General features: G+C 42.5%; 1 protein-coding gene across 1 annotated transcript in view; it reads left to right on the top strand.

Annotated features, from left to right (window-relative positions):
- The window catches only part of DGKK (diacylglycerol kinase kappa), a 99652-nt gene that overhangs the window by 75163 nt on the left and 3519 nt on the right, over positions 1-20970 (top strand). The window contains exons 15-26 of the mRNA XM_070066840.1: positions 456-684; positions 2161-2271; positions 2718-2817; positions 4315-4422; positions 9796-9892; positions 11600-11707; positions 12291-12404; positions 12748-12882; positions 14808-14968; positions 15879-16020; positions 16985-17071; positions 20065-20175. Of these exons, the coding sequence (XP_069922941.1) occupies positions 456-684; positions 2161-2271; positions 2718-2817; positions 4315-4422; positions 9796-9892; positions 11600-11707; positions 12291-12404; positions 12748-12882; positions 14808-14968; positions 15879-16020; positions 16985-17071; positions 20065-20175 (1503 nt within the window). The remainder of the gene's footprint in view (positions 1-455; positions 685-2160; positions 2272-2717; positions 2818-4314; positions 4423-9795; positions 9893-11599; positions 11708-12290; positions 12405-12747; positions 12883-14807; positions 14969-15878; positions 16021-16984; positions 17072-20064; positions 20176-20970) is intronic.

Genomic DNA, 20970 nt, shown 5'->3' with positions numbered 1-20970 from the left:
TTATCACCAACTGTCCAGTGGGAATCAAAGGCAGAAACCATGCAGTAGATGCATTGCCCCATACATACACATATAAAGGCAGACACCATATACCCTTGAGAGGTACATCCACATCCACAGGAGCATACCCACTAAAACACCATTCCAGAAAGGTTTATTTCCTCAAGTGTTCCATGTTAATAAATAATTTTGAAAACCATTCTGAGAAAGACTTAGCAGTATACATTGATGCCTGGTTGGGGCAGAGGTGGGGCTGTTCAGCAACAAATTATCTGTGATTGGATTATTTCACTGCACCTTCTTTTCAGCCTACCACATGAGACTTTCTATGCCCAGTGTTCCTACCCAACCATTATCCCTTTCCACCTCCCCACTACACCACCTCTGCTCCTCATTCTATCTTCTCAAACACTGGCCCTTCATAACAGTGTCTCGTCTCCCTCCTCCCTATATAGAGTGACTTAATGTTTGATAAGCTGAGTGTCCTGATTGATATCCTGTCTGAGGATGCATCAGCTACCTCTGTTAAGAAAGGAACTACAGTATATACAGTCAGTGGAAAGGCAGACGGAAAGCCCTTCATCCCTCAAATGGATCACATAGCCAAATCCAAGTTGGAGTTGGCCACAAAGGCCCAGAATCTCCAGACATCTTTGAAACTCATCATATTCCAGGTTGAACAAGGTAAGGTGCCTAGGGTTGTGGTGAGTGATGTAAGAGAAAGGGAAGTCCCAAGTGAATAGTTTACTGATCTCCCTCACTCTGGGCTTGCTATAGGACTCCACTACCCAAATTCTGCATTCATATTGACCGGATTCTGCATTTAGATCGTATCTAAAGTCAGTTCTCAGATTCTGCTGATTTGAAAAGTGTCAGTTCTGATAAGCTGCCACTTTGACTCCTCCTATCTCTCGGTGTTTAACTCTTGCTACTCACTGATTTTTGGAACAAAAACATTCATACCATATATTTACAAGTGCTAAATGGACTGTGCAAAGCTCTGTCAGCTTCCACCACAAGCCATGGAAGTTTTCCACCCACTACTGTTTCCTCCCAACAAGCAAGCCTGTGACTATTTTAGAAAGAAAGGGGTATTCATCCCTGAGTGTCCTATACAGTATTAATCAGGCACAAGGGCCCTGAGAGTGGCCCTGGTCACTCTGGAGTTGATTGCCATTGCCCCAAACTCATGACAGTCTTCAAGCTTCTGACTCAGTATGAAAATTGTTTCAACTCCCCCAACCCCTTCATTTAACATTTCAGTGACCAGTTCTTCCCCATGGTCTACTTGACAAAATACAAAACAAAACAAAACAAAAAAACAGAAGGTGCTATAAGGCCAAGTGTGCTCTAACTATTTAGAATTGAGCTATTTAGAATTGAGCAGAAGTCCCATGCAGCGAGAAAGTCCCTTTGGCTGCCCTTTGGCTTTTGGCTTTGGCACCATCTCCTGCCTTGGAACCTTTAGATGAAATCTCAGTCAAGTTTTAAAGACAGGAAGGAAATCTCCCTTCTGTACTATGATAGAATTAAACAGTTAGCTTATCTCTATTTCTAGGGTTCATTTCCAAATAGCAGGGATTATATTAACCTGATGTAGCCAAAACTCTGTTACAACTGACCCTTAGTCTTATCCATCAACACATATTATATTTAGAATGTGTGATTATGGACACAGAATAGAGAAATGCCCCCCCAGCCCTGGTTAGGGTAGGAATTTAACCTGTGAGCTTTGGTCCTGGCTGAGCACCTGCACCATATCCTTTGATAAAAGGAAGATTTCTGAAATGTCCTAGGTATGAGTGAGACACTTGAGTGCAAGCAAGAGTACATGGTCATAGTGGCTCAAGTCTGAACAAAAGTCTTATAAACAAATATACTAATAGAATGGAAGTAGAGGAGCACAGGGGTCCCCACCCCCACCAGCATTAGGTGACAGATTAAAGAGTGACCAGGAAAACGGAAAGCTCATCACGGATATGGAAGGACATGGCTATTGTAGGGCATCTGAGACAACAAACAACATTGTGGAGGAGAGGTGATGATTGTGTGACCCGCACACTAACTGGCAGTAACTGAACAAAATAGATATTCAAGAAATGTGACCAATTCTCCCTCTTTCCCTTCTTCCCTCCGTCCCTCCATACCTTTTCCCTATAGCTCTGGATGAAGAAAGCAGACAGACCTTATCAGTCAAGAACTTTACTTCCACTTCAACTTTCCTCCTGGAAGAAGACTCAGAGAGTATTACCCAGACAAGCCCACGGCACCGTAAGGATCTTTCTTTTCTTGTTCTTCTCACCTTCATCACTACTATCTAGTTCCTAAAAAATATATAAATGAATAAAAACAAAAACGTGTTTTTCACGCATTCTTTTAGCCTCAGTCCTATTCAGCAGTAGGGGTAGCCCTCCCTCTCTCCCATGAAGTTTCATGCCAGAGTCCAGAATAATGAGCCCATTAGTCACTTTGAAAAGGCCGGCCTAATGAAATACAAGATTCGAAGCTGTTTTCAGTGCCAGCCAGCAAACAATCCAACCTTACCATTCTCTCAGTGGGAGTCGCTTATCCATCCAGAAGGATCCCTCTTTGAAATGAGAATCCTGAATGTTATCTAGGGGAAAGTTATTTGGCTTGACCTTGCCCCCACAGGTAAAATAGGGGGAAAGGGTATTTTTGTTTGCACCTGACAGCACAGTGATATCTTCTGTGTCTAGGTTCTCGGTGTCATGGTACTTTGTCTTCTATATCGTCTCTCCAAAGTGAGGACCTAGACAACCTTAACTTAGAACACTTACATTTTACACCGGAAACTCTGTAAGTATTTAATCTTATCATCTTTCAACAGCTTCTTCCTCTGTCTGAGAAACTGCACAATCTCAGGGTATCCAGAGTCAAATCTTGACTCTACTTACTAGTTGTATGACCTACACAAGTGTCTTAACCAGTCTGAGCCTCAGTGTCCTCACTTGTAAAATGAAGGTAATTGTAGAACTTACCACATAGGTTTCTTGGCAACTATATGCTGTTATTAACTACTTAGTAAGTGTTAGTTATTAATTCAGAGGACTTGTTTTCCTTGTTGCCCTTACCAGTAAATGACTTCAGATACCAAAGAATAAATGGTCATTAGGAGACAAGGGAGCAAAGCTAAGGATGTCAGTCCTACATCTTTAGAAAATCCCCAGCACTCAAGTTCTGCCACACTCACTCATTTTCTGTTCCATTAAGAAGATCAGTTTGGACATCGGTTAGCAAAACTCCAATTTCTGGACTGTAATTAAGAGAGGCAAATTTCATACAAAAGAACAAACAAAAAGCTTGTCTATGATTAAAATAGCTAAGCTATACCCATTTTCAGTTTCTCAAAACAAGAACACAGCTAGCAATTATTTACATTGCCCTAAATAATTTACTTAGGGAAACAGTTCTTGCACCTACTTGCCAACTCCACTCCCCTTCATGTCCCATCGGCTTAGACTGATGTCTGTGATCTCATGGATCTACCTAATCAGTTTTGATCAAGAGTGTTTTGGCAATTGTTTCACAACCAGCTCTCTTTTAGGGAGAGGGGGTCCCTGACTTATTCCTGGTATAAGCTCTCCTACTATGGCCCATTTCAAGCTATTGATATGATGCCATTGAATGCAAAGCTGGTGAGAGCTATGCCTAATCACTTTCTACAAGCTGATTGAACCATCTCTAGCACACCACTGATTTTGATGATGACATCCTAGATAAAAACAGGAGACTCAAAAAGACCGTATATACACACACACCCTTTTTATCAGTCTTTCCCCCTCAAATATGTGGTCACTGTCCTTTGGTGTGAAATACCACAACGAAGTCATATATTGCCAAGAGCAGTAAAACAGGCTAAACTCTCAGGATACATTTGTGTTTGTAACTTTCAAGAGTTCTTTATGGAATAAGCCCATCCCTCAATTTCCCTTTATTATATGAAGGAGCTTCAAAAATTTGTGAGAAATAGAATGAAAGATAATGTGAATTTTTTTCATGAACTTTTTGAAGATCCCTTGTATGTGGTCCACTCATATCTGAGGCCTCCCAAGATGACTCAGGTCATGAATGTTGCCTTTTTAGTCTGAGTACAATTCCCACTGAAACTTCCCACCTGGCTGAGCACCCTCTCCTATAGCTACCAAGCTCATTGTTAACACTATTGGACATCTGCTTGTACCTGTCACAAGCATTCTGGTTTGTGCCCCATGTGGAGGAGGCGTTGCTTCAGTGTAATGACAATGGTACTTCTTTCTTGAACCAATGATTGTCATCTTCTTTGGCTAATTTCAGACGCTTCAAAGAAAAGTGTGTCATGAACAACTACTTTGGGATTGGACTGGATGCTAAAATTTCTCTGGAGTTCAATACCAGAAGAGATGAACACCCAGGACAATATAAGTAAGGAAAATAAACACCACTCTCTCCATGGTGACACACAATCAGAATACACACATGAAGTAATCAACTATTTTTACTCTCCCAGAATACCTGAAGCAGGCTAACTTTATGAAGAAAAGAGGTTTACTTAGCTCACAGTTCTGGAGATTCACAGGTGTGATGCATCAGCTCAGCTGTCGTGAGGACTTTGTGGCAGAAAGAGATTCAAGGATAAGACTTGCGCTTATAACTTGCTCTGTGACAACAATCTTAATCCCTTCCCTTCTGAGGGCAGCACCTTCAGTGGTCTAAAGACATTCCACTAGACCTCACTTCTTAAAAGTCCACACTATCTCCTAACATCCCCACACTAATGACCAAGCCTCCAACATGTGAATCCTTGGACCCCACACTCAAAGGATTTTTATACCAAAGCAACATATGTATTCCCACATTCCCTACATCTCAGACAAGCAACAAAAAGAGATAATTTGGAAGTGAAATGAATTGGTTCCAAGACTAGTCTAGTGAGATAGCTTCTTCCAGATGTTGATGTTGTCTGGCAACCTTGAACTTGGAGATCCCTTCAGAATCTAGATCTATGGATCACTGTGTAGACACAGTTATTTGTGTAACTATTACAAAGAACAGATTACATTGCTTCAATTCAGCAAACTACCTATATTTGTTCTGTCTGTGTTAGTTTCACCACATCTTAGTAGTGGTTCCAGACCTGTTTTGCTTGGCAATGCAGCTATGTATCATAGATGCCTCTCTTCTGATTCACCATCTTCCTAACCTATTTCCCCGGTACCCATTAACTTTACCCCAGTGTTGGTTCTTTTGACACTTTCTGTTATTTTGTACTGTAAACATACTCAGGGTTTTTGTGGGTAATTGAAAACTGTAAGTTAAAAAAACACATAAAGCATACCACTCTCTATCCCATCTCTGCTACTGCCACTAGAACCTCTTTCTCAGCACAAATATACTATCAGATATGTAATTTGCAAGTAGTTTCTCTCAATCTATTCTGTGTCAGTATCTTTTTTTGGCGTTTGCATTTTTAATTCTTAATCATAATTGCACATATTCATAGCCTTCATTGTGATATTTCAATATAAGTAAACAATGTCTACTGCTCAAAACAGAATGCTGACCATTTCCCCTTCTTTGACATTATTTTAAGATTGGAGACTTGGCACTTCTTTTTTCTATCTGTTCAAACAATATGCACTAGGTTTCTGTGAACTAGTCTTCCCACTATGCTGTGCAACACTTGGAACTTCTTCCTTTGCTCTGACTATGATTTGATACCCATTATCCAGAGTTCCTCCCATCCCTCTCAGCCTCCAAAAATCACCATTCTATGTTCAGATTGAGTTTTTATGTTTTAGCTCCCACATAGAAAGGAGAACATGCAATATTTGTCTTTCTGTGTCAGGCATATTTCACTTTACCTGATGTCCTCCAGTTACATCTATTTTGCTGCAAATAACTGGATTTCATTCTTTTTTTGTGGCTGAATAGTATTCTATTGTGTATATGTGTGTGTGTGTGTGTGTGTGTGTGCGCGCCACATTCTCTTTATCCATGCATCTGATGATGGATGCCTTGGCTGATTCCATATCTTGATATTCGTGATCCATATTGTAGTAAATATGATGGAGCAGGTGTCTCTCTGATACACTGAATTCATGTCTTTTGGATGTATTCCTTATAGTGGTATATGGAAGTAGTATTTCTAGTTTTTAAAGAAATCTCCATACTGTTTTGCATAGTTGCTGTATTAATTTACATTCCCACAAACAGGATATAGAAATTCCCTTTCCTCTCCATCATGGCAAGTATTTCCTATTTTCTCTCTTTTTGATAATAGCCATTCTGACAGGGGTGAGGTGATATCTTGTTGTGGTTTTGATTGGCATTTCCCTGATGACTAGGGATACTGAGCATGTTTTTCATATATTTACAGGCCATTTCCATTTCTTCTTTTGAGAACTGTCTGTTCAAATCCTTTGCCCATTTCTTAAGTAGAATGGTTGTTTTGTTGTTGCTGTTGAGTTCTTTTGAGTTCCTGGGATATTCTGGATATTAATCTTTTGTCAGAGAAGCAGTTGTAAAATATTTTCTCCCATTCTGGCAGATGCCTCTTCAGTCTATTGATTGTTTCCTTTGCCATGCAGAAGCTTTGGGTTTGATATAATCCCATTTGTCTAGTTATGCTTTCATTGCCTGTGCCTTTGATGTCTTATCCAAAACAAAACAAAACAAAACAAAACAAAAAAAACCATTGCCTACACAAATGTCTTGAAATGTTTCCCTTATGTTTTCTTCTAGTAATTTCATAGTTTCAAGTCTTACTTTCAGGTCTTGGATCCATCTTGATTGAGTTTTGTATACAGCGATAGGCAAGAATCTATCTTCATTGTTCTACATATGTATATGAAGTTTGCCAGCACTTTTTATTGAAAAGACTATTCTTTCTCCAATGAGTGTTCTTGACACCTTCCACAAAAAATCAATTTGTTTGCGGTTAGCATTGTGGTATAGCAGGTTAAGACTCCACCTGCAATGCTAGCATCCCATACAGGCACTGGTTCATGTCTTGGCTGCTCCACTTCCAATCTAGGTCCTTGCTAATACACCTGGGAATTAGCAGAAGATGGCCCAAGTGCTTGGGCCCCCACACCCACATAAAAGACCCAGAAGAAGCTCTGTACTGTTGGTTTCAGCCTGGCACAGCCCCAGCTGCTGTGGTTATTTGGGGGGTGAACCAGCAGATGAGAGATCTCTCCTCTCCTCTCCTCTCCTCTCCTCCCTTCTCTTCTTCCTCCTTCTCTTCTCTCTGTAATTCTTTCAAATATATAAAAATATAAATTAAAAAAGAGGGCTGAGAGAGTGTTCTGTTTTAAGGACACTACATGTGCAAAGGCCCTGTGGCAGAAGACAGCTTAGCCTGCATGAATGAAAACAAACCAATTAGTTGTATGAACATGGGACTATTTCTAGATTCTCTATTCTGCTTCATTGATCTGTGTGTCAGTTTTATGCCACTACCATGCTATTTCACTTACGACAGCTTTGTAGTATTCTTTGAAATCAGGTATTGTGAAACTACCAGCTTCCTCTCCTCTCCTCTCCTCTCCTCTCCTCTCCTCTCCTCTCCTCTCCTCTCCTCTCCTCTCCTCTCCTCTCCTCTTCTTTCCCTCTTTTCTTTCTTTCTCTCATTCTTTCCCTTTGTGTTCTCTTCCGGATAGCTTTGACTATTCTGGATGTTTTGTGGTTCCATATGAATTATAGGATTGGTTTCTTCTAAATTTCTAAATAATTTCATAGGTATTTTGATACAGATTGCAAGGAATCTGTAGATCGCTTTTGGTAGTGTGGATATTTTAACATTATTAATTCTGCCAATCAATGAGCAAGGATTATTTTTCCTTTTTGTTTGTTCTTGATTATTTCTTCCACAAGTATTTTTATCATTTTCATTGTAGAGTCCTTTAACTTCTTTGGTTAAAGTTATTCCTAAATATTTAAATTTTGTAGCTATTATGAGTGAGATATCTTTCTTGGTTTTTCTTTTAGCTAGACCATTTTGTATGTTGATTTTGATTCCTGCTATTTTATTGAATTGGTTTATCAGATCTAACAGGCTTTGGTGAGATATTTAGTTATTTCCACTAACAAACCCTTTTCCCACAATGCTGGCCCCTTAACTCTTCTAGCTAATAATTCCAATTCTATATTGAATAAAAGTGGTAAAATTAGACATCCTTGCCTTGTTACAAATCAGATGGGAAATGCTTTCCCTATTCAATATCATATTGGCTGTGAATTTGTCATTATATATTATATATATATATTTTATAATTTTGAGATATGTTTCTTGTATACCTGATTTTCTGAGTTTTTATCATGAAGGGATGTTGAATCTAAGATGCTTTTTCTAGCATCTATTGAGATGATCATATGGTTTCTGTTTTCATTAGGTTGATGTGGTTTATGATATTTATTGATTTGCCAATGTTGAACTATCCTTGCCTCTCTGAAATTAATTCTACTCGATCATGATGTGTGATCTTTTTGATGCAGTGCTGGATTATATTTGCTAATGTTTTGGTGAGAATTTTTTCATCTATGTTCATCAAGCTCCTTACTCTGTAATTTTCTTTTTATGTTGTGTCTTTGCTTGGTTTTAGTATCAGAGTAATGTTGGCCTCAGAAAGTTTACCAGAGTTCCATTCTTCTCAACATTTAGAATAGTTTGAGAAGGACTAGAGTTAGTTCCTCTTTAAATGTTTCATAGAATTCAGATGCAAAACCATCAGGCCTTTAATTTTCTTCGATGGAATATTTTTAATGACTACAGGATGCAGAAGGGACTGTCCCCAGTTCCCACAGGGTATGTGAGTATGATGCTGGGGCTTGTGCCCTGGCCAGCCAGCACCCTGTGCTAAGAGATGCAGAAAGGAAATTCCTCAGTTCTGGTCTTCTGGAGTTTTCACATGGGCTGTTCCTGCCAAAGAAGCAGCCCCAAGAAGCAGAGAGGAACTACCCTAGATTGCTCAGAGTGAGCATGGCTCTGCAATTTGTGCACAGTAGCCCTGCAGGCTGCAGAAGGGTCTGCTCTCTGCCCTGTGAAGCCTCCTGGCTCTGGGTGCACCAGAATGCTGGTGCCTTCCCACCTTCTTACGTTTCAAAAGTCATTCCCTGTGGTGGCTCATTTCTATGGCTCTGCTTTAAACGCTCATAGTAAATCACATCCAAGCTTTGTGTAATCTCTCTGCCTGCTTTTCTTTCTTTCATTTTTCTTAAAATCAGAGACAACAGCCAGCAGGACCCTGGCCATGCCGCTCCCATCCCAAGTCTCCTGATAGCTTTGCTTGTCTCATATTTTCTCCATGGTCTTATCCTCTAAAATCTCTCTACTAAGTTTAGTTCTGTTCTATGGCAGTGAATTAAGTGTGTAGTGTACAGGTCTAGTGTTTGAAACAGTCTTCCACTTTGCCAGAAAAGTCATTGTTGCAAAGAAACTGCAGTCTAAGAGTCATATTTTAAATGAAATTGATTCCAAGTAGCTGAATTCTTGTGCTCCTGGAGTAGCACTGCCAGGGGAACTGTCATGTCACAGCTTTTTGTGAGCATTACTTTCTGAATACGGGCAGCTTCGTCCAAGTCTGGACCAACATAACAACCAAAAGTGGAAATTTTATTTATTGATAGAATGCTAAGACATCAAAGGGGCCCATGAATCCATTTCTGCAAGAGTTTAAATGGGCATATCAGTTACACTAACCCAGCAGGCACAACTGTGTAAAAAGGTTTCCTTTCCGGTCTTTCCACATCCATTTATCTTTATATTATTCACCCTCTCGCTGTCTTTGTCTGTAGTAGCCGCCTTAAGAACAAAATATGGTACGGCCTTCTGGGAAGCAAGGAACTTCTGCAGCGCTCTTACAGGAACCTGGAAGAACGAGTGCGCTTGGAGGTTAGTGGAAGAAGGGTGGTCCTTCCTAGTCATGGAGAAAGAAAATCTCATGCCATCAGAAGTCAAGTCACCCTCTATCCTTGGTTCTTCCCAAGCTTGAACTCTGTGATCCTCACAGTCATGGGAAGAAGGCAGGCAGATAGATTTCCATCTTATAGATAAACAAATGATACCATTGGGGTGGACATTTAGCCTACTGGCTAATATGTCTCTATTCCATGGCAGAGTACCAGGGTTTGATATCCAGCTCTGGTTCCTGACTCCAACTAATTTAGTTCCTGGCTCTGGCTCAGCACCAGTCATTGCAGGCATCTGGGCAGTAATCCGGCAGATAGAAAATCTCCATCTCTATATTTCTGCCTCTCAAATAATTTTTTAAATCTTTTTAAAAAGAAATAAAAGGAAGAGAAGACAGAGCCCTTTCCCATCTCTGTAAACAAGAATAGTGTCTGCAAATACTAGCTGATAGAATCAAAAAGGGAGAGAATGATCCAACATGGGAAGTGAGATACACAGCAGACCCATAGAATGGCAAATGTCCTAACAGCACTCTGGCCTCATAATCAGCCTTTAAGGCATGCAGATCCGGCTGAAATGCCCATGAGAGTATTTCAGGCATGGAAAACCAAGACACTCAAGCAAAAAAAAAAAAAAAAAAAAAAAAAACCTAAATGAAAGATCTCTGCGAGTGAGATCCCAGTGGAAAGAACGGGTCATCAAAGAAGGAGGTACCTTTCTCTGAAGGGAGGAGAGAACTTCCACTTTGACCATGGCCTTGTCTAAATATGATCAGAAGCCGGCGCCGTGGCTCAATAGGCTAATCCTCCACCTTGCGGCGCCGGCACACCGGGTTCTAGTCCCGGTTGGGGCGCCGGATTCTGTCCCGGTTGCCCCTCTTCCAGGCCAGCTCTCTGCTATGGCCAGGGAGTGCAGTGGAAGATGGCCCAGGTGCTTGGGCCCTGCACCCCATGGGAGACCAGGAAAAAAAGCACCTGGCTCCTGGCTCCTGCCAGGATCAGCGCGGTGCGCCGGCTGCAGCGGCGGCCATTGGAGGGTGAACCAGCGGCAAAGGAAGACCTTTCTCTCTCTGTCTCTCTCTCACTGTCCACTCTGCCTGTCAAAAAAAAAAAAATAAAAATAAAAAATAAAAAATAAATATGATCAGAGTCAGTGAACTCAGGGGGCTTCCATAGCCTTGGAAGCTCATGACAAGAGCCTCGGGTGATTACTGATGCCATAAACAAGAGTGTCAATTTGTTAAGTCAACAACAGGAGTCACTGTGCACTTACTCCTCATGTAGGATCTCTGTCTTTAGTGTGCTGTACATTGAGATTTAATGCTAAAACTAGTACTCAAACAGTATTTTTCACTTTATGTTTCTGTGTGGGAGCAAACTGTTGAAATCTTTACTTAATGTATGCTAAACTGATCTTCTGTATATAAAGAGAATCGAAAATTAATCTTGATGTGAATGGAAGGGGAGAGGGAGTGGATAAGGGGAGGGTTGCGGGTTGGAGGGACGTTATGGGGGGGGAAGCCATTGTAATCCATATTCTGTACTTTGGAAATTTATATTCATTAAATAAAAGTTAAAAAAAAAAGAAATAAAAGGAAGAGAAGACAGAGCCCTTTCCCATCTCTGTAAATGACTCTTCATGCGGGTATGAGAAGAGCCAGACAATGAGAGATACTACTCTTCTTTTTAGTGTGATGGAGAAGTCATCTCATTGCCAAACCTGCAAGGCATCGTAGTGCTCAACATTACCAGCTATGCCGGAGGTATCAATTTCTGGGGAAGCAACACAGCAACCACAGTGAGTATTGGAACAAGGAGGGGAGGGGGTGAAAGACATGACCCTGAGAAAGTGTCTCAGAAAGGAGAGCTGGACTAACTAGAGTGAGAAAGTGGACAACAGAGGAAGTGCAGGTGGGATGGGATTTGTATTAGCAAGAAGCTGTATGCTTAGTTTTATAAGCAATTACCATCCCTGAGAACATGAATCAACCAAAGACCTTAAATGTGTCCTGGGCTTTGATTTCTTACACTTCTTAGGTCAGATATATCCTTGAAAGTCTACCTAGGCCATTTTCTTTTCACCAAGGAGATCTGTCAGTAAAATCCCTTGGAACACTGCCCCTGAACTCTTTTCTCTGAGCTCGCCTAAGAAGGCCATGAAGCCAGTAAGACTGGTCTTGGAGGCTTATGATGCTGTATTGGACAGGGAAGGAACCAGTTAAGAGCTGTGATCTCAGTGCCCTTTTTCCAAACTGGTTTCCTGGATCCATATTCATAGGCTTGAAAAATTCTTACCAGGAGCCTTCACAACACACCTAGTCATTATGCACAAAGTTTGGTTTCTCAAGGGTGGGAGATGTGACACAGTTCTTCCTTCTCAGGAATATGAGGCTCCTGCAATAGATGATGGGAAGCTGGAAGTAGTGGCAATCTTTGGTTCTGTGCAGATGGCGATGTCCCGAATCATCAACCTGCATCATCATCGCATCGCCCAGGTAGGTGGGGCCCAGCTGGGCACCAGGAAGAGGTTGAGTTTTCTGGCTGTCTGCCAGGATGTGGGGTAGGATCAAGAATTAACAAGGCATAAGAGTTCCAGCATAGGGGGAGTAGGTTATCTGGTGGGCATCAAAGGTGCTGACTGAGGTTGGAGACAAATGTGGTGCAGACTAAAGGAGAAAAAGTTTGTAGGAAACAGGTGATTCTCCTAGGAATTATCTGACTTGGTTCCTTGCCAGCACTGCCTCAGACACGCATTCAAGCTGTGACTATGAGATTTTATGATTGGTCTCTGACAGTTGCCTCATTTATCTCCTCCATTCCACTCTTCTTCCCTGGCAGTGCCACGAGGTGATGATAACCATTGAGGGAGAAGAAGGTATCCCAGTGCAGGTGGATGGGGAAGCCTGGGTTCAGAGGCCAGGCCTTATCAAAATTAAATACAAGAATGCTGCCCAAATGCTGATGAGAGATCGGGTAAGTGGGGAAAGGCTTGCCTTGGGCTCTTACATTGCCTCATCCACGGCTGCCACTTACGTATGAATACTTCCTGTCAAGCAAAATCCCTCATAGGGAGTTCTGCATACCCCTTGCATGAGAGTCACCTGGGGTGCTGATTATAAATGCACACTCCTGGGTCCCACATCAGATCCATTAAATTGGTAAACATGCTCCTTAGAACATTCTGATATATACTGCTGTTTGCAAGCGAGTAAGACAAGGCACTCTCTCCTGTGGCTTTGGGCAACCCTGTCTCTCTGCTGCACGCAGAACTAAAGGCCTCAGATGGTGATGGAGAAATCTCCTTCAACAAGAAATTCTGCACTGAATTTACTCTTTTTAGGTTCCTATAAGCAGGGGTGGGGAACGCCCTGACCATGGCCTTAAAATTATCTGGTCTGGGCCCTGCCAAGGCAACTGCAGGTGGGACTCAAAGAAGTTATGGGGGGGGGGGGGAGCCATTGTAATCCATAAGCTGTACTTTGGAAATTTATATTCATTAAATATAACTTAAAAAAATTCAATACATCTTTAAAAATAAATAAATAAATAAGGGGTTGGCGCCATGGCTCACTTGGTTAATCCTCCGCCTGCAGCTCCAGCATCCCATATGGGCGCCGGTTCTAGTCCTGGTTGCCCCTCTTCCAGTCCAGCTCTCTGCTGTGGCCTGGGAAGGCAGTGGAGGATGGCCCAAGTGCTTGGGCCCCTGCACCCACATAGGAGACCAGGAAGAAGCACCTGGATCCTGGCTTTGGATTGGCCCAGCGCCGCCTGTAGTGGGCATTTGGGGAGTGAACCAATGGAAGCAAGACCTTTCTGTCTCTCTCACTGTCTATAACTCTACCTGTCAAATAAATTTTAAAAATTTTAAAAAAATTCAATACATCGACAGTAGGTTCATCTTTAAGTTGATAAGTTTGTATGGACTGCAAATAATGTAATAAATATCCAAATGACCCTTGGCAGAACAATGGTTTCCCACCCCTGCATAATGTTTCTTAAAGCATTGCATTTGCAAATGTCATGTGCTTCAGTCAAACCTTCTAGAGCTAGAAAGAAACCATTCTGGATGTTTAGTGCATACAGGCTGTCTTCCTCTCTGACCTGTGAACAGTGCATAGAAACAGCAGTAGAGTGGGGAGGGAAATCCACTTGACAAACTGGGCATTATACATGTATTCTCATATAGGTCTTTCTGCCAACAAGCCTGTGATGTGACTGCACTTATACTCATTTTACAGATGAGGAAAACATTTTACTTAATATAGAGTTGATCTTCTGTGTATAAGGTTAATCAAAAATGGATCTTAGTGGAGAATGGGACTGGGAATGGGGGAGGGAGTGGGGGGAGAGGTATGGTGGGAAGAATCACTGTATTCCCAAAGTTGTACTTATGAAATGCATTAAGTTTGTATTCCTTAAATAAAAGGTTTCTTTGAGGGAAAAGAAAAAGACCAAAGAGGTTAAATAGTTTCCTAATGGTCACACAGCTAGTAAATGCCAGAAGCATGATTCAAAATTAAATTAGCTCTATCTAGCTCAAAACTCCATCACAACCTACTGCCCTGGTTTGGCAAAGAAAGGAGCATGAAAAATGTTTCACTGTCTCCTCATAAAGGAGTTTTGGTATGATGGACAGCTATGTGATCCAAGCCTGGTGTTCTAAGACCTAGCATATTAAACAACATCAGAACCAAAAATGCCAAGTGCAAAAAGGACATTGAATAAAGTGAGGGATGGAGGCAGAGGTGTATAGATGGATGTTTGTGGAGATTAACTATGCCCACAATATACCCACTATACCTGCAAATTACCCACAAATATCAGACTCATAGATAGATTGGTCACATGAACTCTTAACTATAGCAACCATTAGAATCCACCACTGTGTTCATTTTCAGGACTTTGAAAATTCAATGAAGACATGGGAGTGCAAGCATACGGAAATTAAGGCTGCCCTGCAACCCCAGCTGGGTTCCCAGCAATCGCAAGATAGCCTCTCTGATGAGGAACATGCCCAGATGCAGCACTTAGCTCAGCTTGCAGAAAATCTCATCAGCAGGTAAGTGGGATGGCCTAGAGAAAGGGTCAAGCATCTTAAGAAGGGTTAAGGAGAAGCAGCCAATTTCTGTCTAATGGCTACCTGGAGGTCAGGCCTCAGACAGGACTCTCACTTAGAGCTTTGAAGATTGACTGGGGCCTGGATGATCCAGGCAGAAAATATTCTTTGTGCTCAGCAATAATCCAGCTTGGACCTTTCCTATTGGGCTCAGAGATGTATCTTTGTCTCCTCCTGCTGTCCCAGACCCAACAGGACTAACAGTGTTTATCCTACCCACCTCTATTCCAGTCTCACATCCTACCCAAGTTCCCAGGAATTTAAATAAGGTGAGACAGGATGGACAAAGGTGAATACCTAGGGAAGAATAGAAACAGTTTATCTTTTCTTTTTTTTTAAATAAAGATTTATTTTATTTATTTGAAAGGCAGGGTGACAGAGAGAGGATGGGGAGAGACAAAAGAGATAAAGAGATCTTCCATCCACTGGTTCATCCCCCACTCCAATGGCTCTCCAAAGGGCTGGGCCAGGTCAAAGCCAAGATCCTAGCACTCCATCCAGGTGGCAGGGGTACAAGCACTTGGGCCATCTTCCGCTGCTCTCCCAGGCACATTATCAGGGAGCTGGATTGGAAACACAGCAGGCAGGTCTTGAACCGGCAGCACCCTGATATGGGATGTGAGTCTTGCAGCAGCAGCTTAACCTGCTGCACCACCACACCAGCCCCTAGAAACAGTTTTTGATATCAGTGGCTACTGAGAAAAAAAAAAAGAGAAAAAACAGGAGGGAATAAAGAGTCCAAGTCAGGTATGCAGGACTTTCCTTTTTACTCTTATTCCAACCCTTACCAGAAACCCAGGTCAGAAATCCTTCAGATCTCCTGACTCACCTGTCTGTCCTTGTTTTATTACAGACTTAATGACCTGAGCAAGGTCCACCAGCATGTATCTGTCCTCATGGATTCTGTGCATGCCAGTGCCAACATCTTGAATGATGTATTTTATGGCCAAGACAGTAGCAATGAGGCAGGTGCAGCTTCCTGTACTCCCATTGAGGTAAGGTGCAGTGGGGGAGGGGTAACTGAAGGAAAGAAGTTGAAGCAGACAGGAAAGGGGATGAAAAGGAATGAAGGGGATCCATAGGCTGGATGGAGAAACTGGGCAAATGATATGGTAGAAAACTGACAAAGCAAAAAGGAAGGCAGTCACTCCTCATTACAGATCCAGAGTGGCTACTGGGGGGAATCCCACAACAGATTTCATCGTCCTGAGATCTAGCCCTCCTCCCCAGTAGCTATCCACAACACCAGGCTCAGGGGAGAAATGGCCCACGGATGGAGAAAAATTTGTCCTTAGCCTGGCCCTTCCTCATCCCAAGTAGACACTATCAGAACCAAAGTCCCAGGGTGCCTTGGTTTCCCTTTTGAGGACAAGGTCTAAATCAGGACACTTAATGTTAGATATGCAATCCCATGGCTTTACCCACTGCCAGAAGATGTGATTCTTTTTTAAAAGTAACTTAAATGCTAGGCTAAAGATACAGTAGGGTTATGGTCTGCTAAGATGTGGATTAACTACTTCAGGTCAAATCTTAGTTTGAGGAGACTTGCAGCTCAGGGCCTGGGGTTTTGAGAAGAGAGACACCTGGGCTCAACTCCACCTGCCATGGGAAAAGTGTTTTTTTTGCCTAGGGCTAACAAGTGGCCTTGATTTACTCTCTGGTTTGCATATTTCCTGTTTTTGTGTACCCACTGTACCCAAGGAATGATGCCAAAAGCCAGACTGTGCTGTGTCACTTCTTAGGGCACACCAGAGCAACTGTACCAGTATTTGACAGCTGGCATCAGTTTCGACTAGTTGGAGCCTGTGCTGTACTAGTTGTCCTATATATCGAATAGTACTTTGTCACCTACAGTCATGTCCTATCAGTCTGCTTCCACCTTCTCACAGAGAAGCCAGATGCATGCTTACTAACCAACAACTCCTCTTTGTCCTTTCCCTTCCCTTCTTCTCCTCTCAGACTCTAAGCAGAAACGACGCGGTAGATGTTACATTTAGTCTTAAAGGGCTCTACAATGACACCAAAGCTTTCCTGGATGAAAATTTGGTGAGTGCAGGGGATGGGAGCATGGACAGGCTGAGTATCCCATCTGAAGTTGGTCTGTGCTTGGTTCCAGGGCACTGGAGACGTGGGAACATTTTGATCAACGGCTTGCCCAGCTGTCTCTGTTGTGTCACTCAGGACTGTCATTGACCGTCTCAGTTCATAGGTTATTTTAATCCATAGAGACTACTATACCCTGGAAAGAAATGTCTCCTTTGCCTTTGGGAAATGGCTCCTGGGTCCAGACTACACCAATCCAAAGCAGAGTGTTCTCATCATGCCCAGTGAACTCTTCTGAATTGCTCATATTTTCCAAGTTTCTACATAGCTTTCTCACCATATGGGAAGGCAATAGATACAGTGGGAAAACTGGGGGAACTTGGGGTTCAAATCCCAAATCTGCCACTTACTTGCTGTGTTTGTTTCCAAAGTCTGCCATATCAAAGTGCCAAGAACTGGGTGACTTCAAAGCACAACAGTTCCAGATGCTAGAAGTCCAAACTCAAGGTATAGACAGGGTTTCCCTCTGAAGCCCACAGGGGAATCGATCTGGCTGCTGGTGGTTTGCTAATCGTCTTAGGTGCTCCTTGGCTAGTATGCATCACTCCAGTCTCTGCCTCCATCTTCACCTGTGTGTCTCTATCTTTATTACAGTCATGGCATGACCCCAGCTTTACAATTCATTATGTCTGCCATGACCCTGTTTCCAAATAAGATCCCATTCTGAGGCACTGGGGATAAAGAACCCCTTAACACTAGCTGTGTGAAGTAACTTCACCTCCTGGGTCTTGGTTTCCATATCTATAAAATAGGAGTTGAAATCCCTATCTCTCAAGGTTATTGTGGGACGTTAAAATGAACTATTGTGTAGTAAATGCCTAACACTGTCTGGCACGTAGTAGCAGCTTGATAGATGGTAGCTTTTATTAGTGCTAAAGAGAATGGACGGAGTCTTCATTTTCAGGCTAAGACTAGCATGTTTCTCACAATGCAAAGCCCATGGCACACTTGGTAAGTGTGTTCTGATGAGGCAACTGATCATGACCACTCCACGTTGGGGTTGGCTGCTGAGGCCCCGAGGCAGGTGCTGTGCTTTGCCTCTCATTTAATTAAAGTTTATTTGAAGAGAGGATTCTGAGTCGATATTGAAAGAAGTGTATCCACTTCCCCTTTTCATTTGCTCATCTAATTGCAACATTGCACAAGAGGCAGAGTGGCTAAGACAATCAGGCCAGGCTGTCCCAGTATCTGAGCCCCAAGCTAGAGTCTTTCAGCCTTAGACAACAGCATCAGAAGTACCTTCTATATATAGGCATAACACAATGTTCTTGCCAGTTTGGGGCAGCGGGAAATATGAGAGTTTAGCCTCTTGTTGCCACTCATGCTTTCTTAGGGCCTGTTGGCTGAAAATGGGTTTGTGCCAGCTAACAACCTAACTTGAGCTTATGCCACACTTGAGAAGGCTCCCGCTATGAGACCTGGTGAGGACCCCCTGACACACACACACACACACACACGCACACAATCCATAATGAGGCCAGGAGGCAGACAGTAGCAATATAAGAATGGCATTGCATCTCCAGAAGGGCTGTCATAGAGATGGGATATAGATAAGATTTGTTTCTGTTGGGTGTTGTTTATCCCCTTGAGGAAGGAGAGCTGTGACAAGCTCAGTGTCAGCAATGGGATGAAGTGGATCTCACCCAGCAACTCCCATTGCCTTTATCTGCCATACACATGGGTCATGCAGCTGGGCCAGTCTATATTGTCCTAAGTCATTTGTTGTAAAACAAAAAAAGCTTATTGTCACTCTTGACTTGCTTCTCCATCATCTCTCATCCTAACTGGCCATTACTTCCCATCCTTTCCTCCACACAGTCACTGCCACCCTTTTATGCCAGCTGGTGAGGCTCTAACATCAGCCTGGAGCAGCGAGTGATCCATGCACAGCAAGAAGCCAATTAAGTGCCATATAGAAATTAGAATTCATGGTGGAGAGAAAAGGAGGCCAGATTAGGCAAGCTGCAAGCATGACAGAATTGATATCAATGTGCATGTGAGCTCCCAACTCCTTACTTAATGGAACATGAACTATCTCACCTATGTTACTGGTCTAGAACTCAGTTCTTCTGAGTTAGGATTAGTCCCAAAAGAATCCATAATAGGTTTCCCATGAACTTACAGAGTTCAGAGTGTGCAGGGTGTTATCAGGGAGCACTTAAGCTTTGTTTCCCAAGCCTGTGGGACAAGCACCTGGAATTAGTTTCTTCTTTACTAAGAATGAACAGCTGGGAGCTAAAACTTAGCCTGGCAGGGCAAACCCTCTTTACTATGAAGTGAAAATTGGAGCCAGTCTTTCTCTAGCCCTCTCTCCTTGCTTCATAAAGTGACCTTTACATTACAATAAGTGTGTAACAAAGATTCTCCCAGCATCTTGTCACTCCACATGTCCTTTCTGGAACAGTATTGTGTTGAGGATAAACCATAGAGTTAAACAGATCTACGTTCTGTCTAGTCATGTGATTTTGAGCACTAAACTTCTTCAAGTCCTTTTTCTGACCTATGAAATGAGAACAATATGCCTTGGAATGAAATTACGTATGCATACTGCCTACCTGACATACATTGTGTGCTCAAAACTTAATAGCTATTATTTAAGGTGATATCTCCAAGGACTTGAGGTTAAAGAGTAGGACCCTTGTCCTGGACCCTAAGCTATAGGGGTAAAACTCAATGTTAATTGATACTGGTCAAAAGACCTCTCCACTTGCCAAACTGTGTGTGAGTGTGGCCAGCCCCCTGGGGACCCTACCATTTGGTCATTTCCTGGATCTCCCTGTTGAGAAAGAAGAGAGCTGGCTACAACCAATGAAGATGCAAGCAGGCACCCTGCAGTCTCTTAGCTACTAGGAGTGCTGACAGTGGGGGAGAAGGAAATAGACTGTAGAGGTAAGGTGTTAAGCATTAGACACTCATTTTTTTTCTGTCTGTACCAGCTGAGAAATGCTGAAGACAAGGCCACATTACAAGCCGCCCTGGATGCCATGAATGAACAGTTTGAAAAGCTTTCTGAGATCGACTGGATGTGTCCAATTCTTGCTCCAGAGGTACTTAACCCAGAGATTGGGAAGTAAAGGTGGAGGTGGATTCTTATGTGGTGTCTTACCTTCCAATATGTTCCAGAACATAATGATTCATGTAGCAGAGGGAGCCTAGAGGTGGCTTTCAGCTTAATGGAGAGTCCACATCCATCTCTTCATCATAAGTGGACAGGGAAAGTAACAAAACACATTGAAAACTTAGGGGATCATAGGGAAATAAGACCCATTTTGTAGCCAAAGATAATCAAGGAATAGTAAGCAAGATTGGTTTCTTTTTCCTGTGTTTTCCTGGCTTCAAATTCCCCATCTCTGCTCAGGACCTGCTGCCAGGACTGAACTTCATCTGAAACACACACATCTGTTCTAAATGGTTGGTGCCCAAGCCATACTGGTGGTTAAATCTTCCAAATATCGCCTTTCCCTGCTTCTTGATGGAGCTTAACGAGTTTTTTTTTCAGTTGTTCCTCCTAGCAAGTGCACGGTTGAAAAGAAAAGCAAGCAAGGGAGAAGTTGCTACAAGATAGCTGTAGGGATGTTGTCTGTTATGGATAACCATAAGTGCTTTCCTAACATTGAAAAACAGTCCCACTTCATAAATCAAATAACCCAAAGAAGTCTACCTATCACTAAGAAATTACTCTCTTTGTGGTCTGAAAGGGTTTTTCTTGAAAATTCCCTACCATAAAACCATTCCTGTCAACCTGTTGAAATCCCTAGTCCCTCCACTCATTCTACCCAAGTTCTGATTCAATAGACCACTTACATGCAAGTGAGCCTGCCAAACAGGTATGTTTGGATGAA

The sequence above is a fragment of the Oryctolagus cuniculus genome, chromosome X (genome assembly GCF_964237555.1).
Source record: "Oryctolagus cuniculus chromosome X, mOryCun1.1, whole genome shotgun sequence".
NCBI classification, from domain to species: domain Eukaryota; kingdom Metazoa; phylum Chordata; class Mammalia; order Lagomorpha; family Leporidae; genus Oryctolagus; species Oryctolagus cuniculus.
Note: the sequence above shows the minus strand (reverse complement) of the source record. Positions and strands in the feature narration are given on the sequence as shown.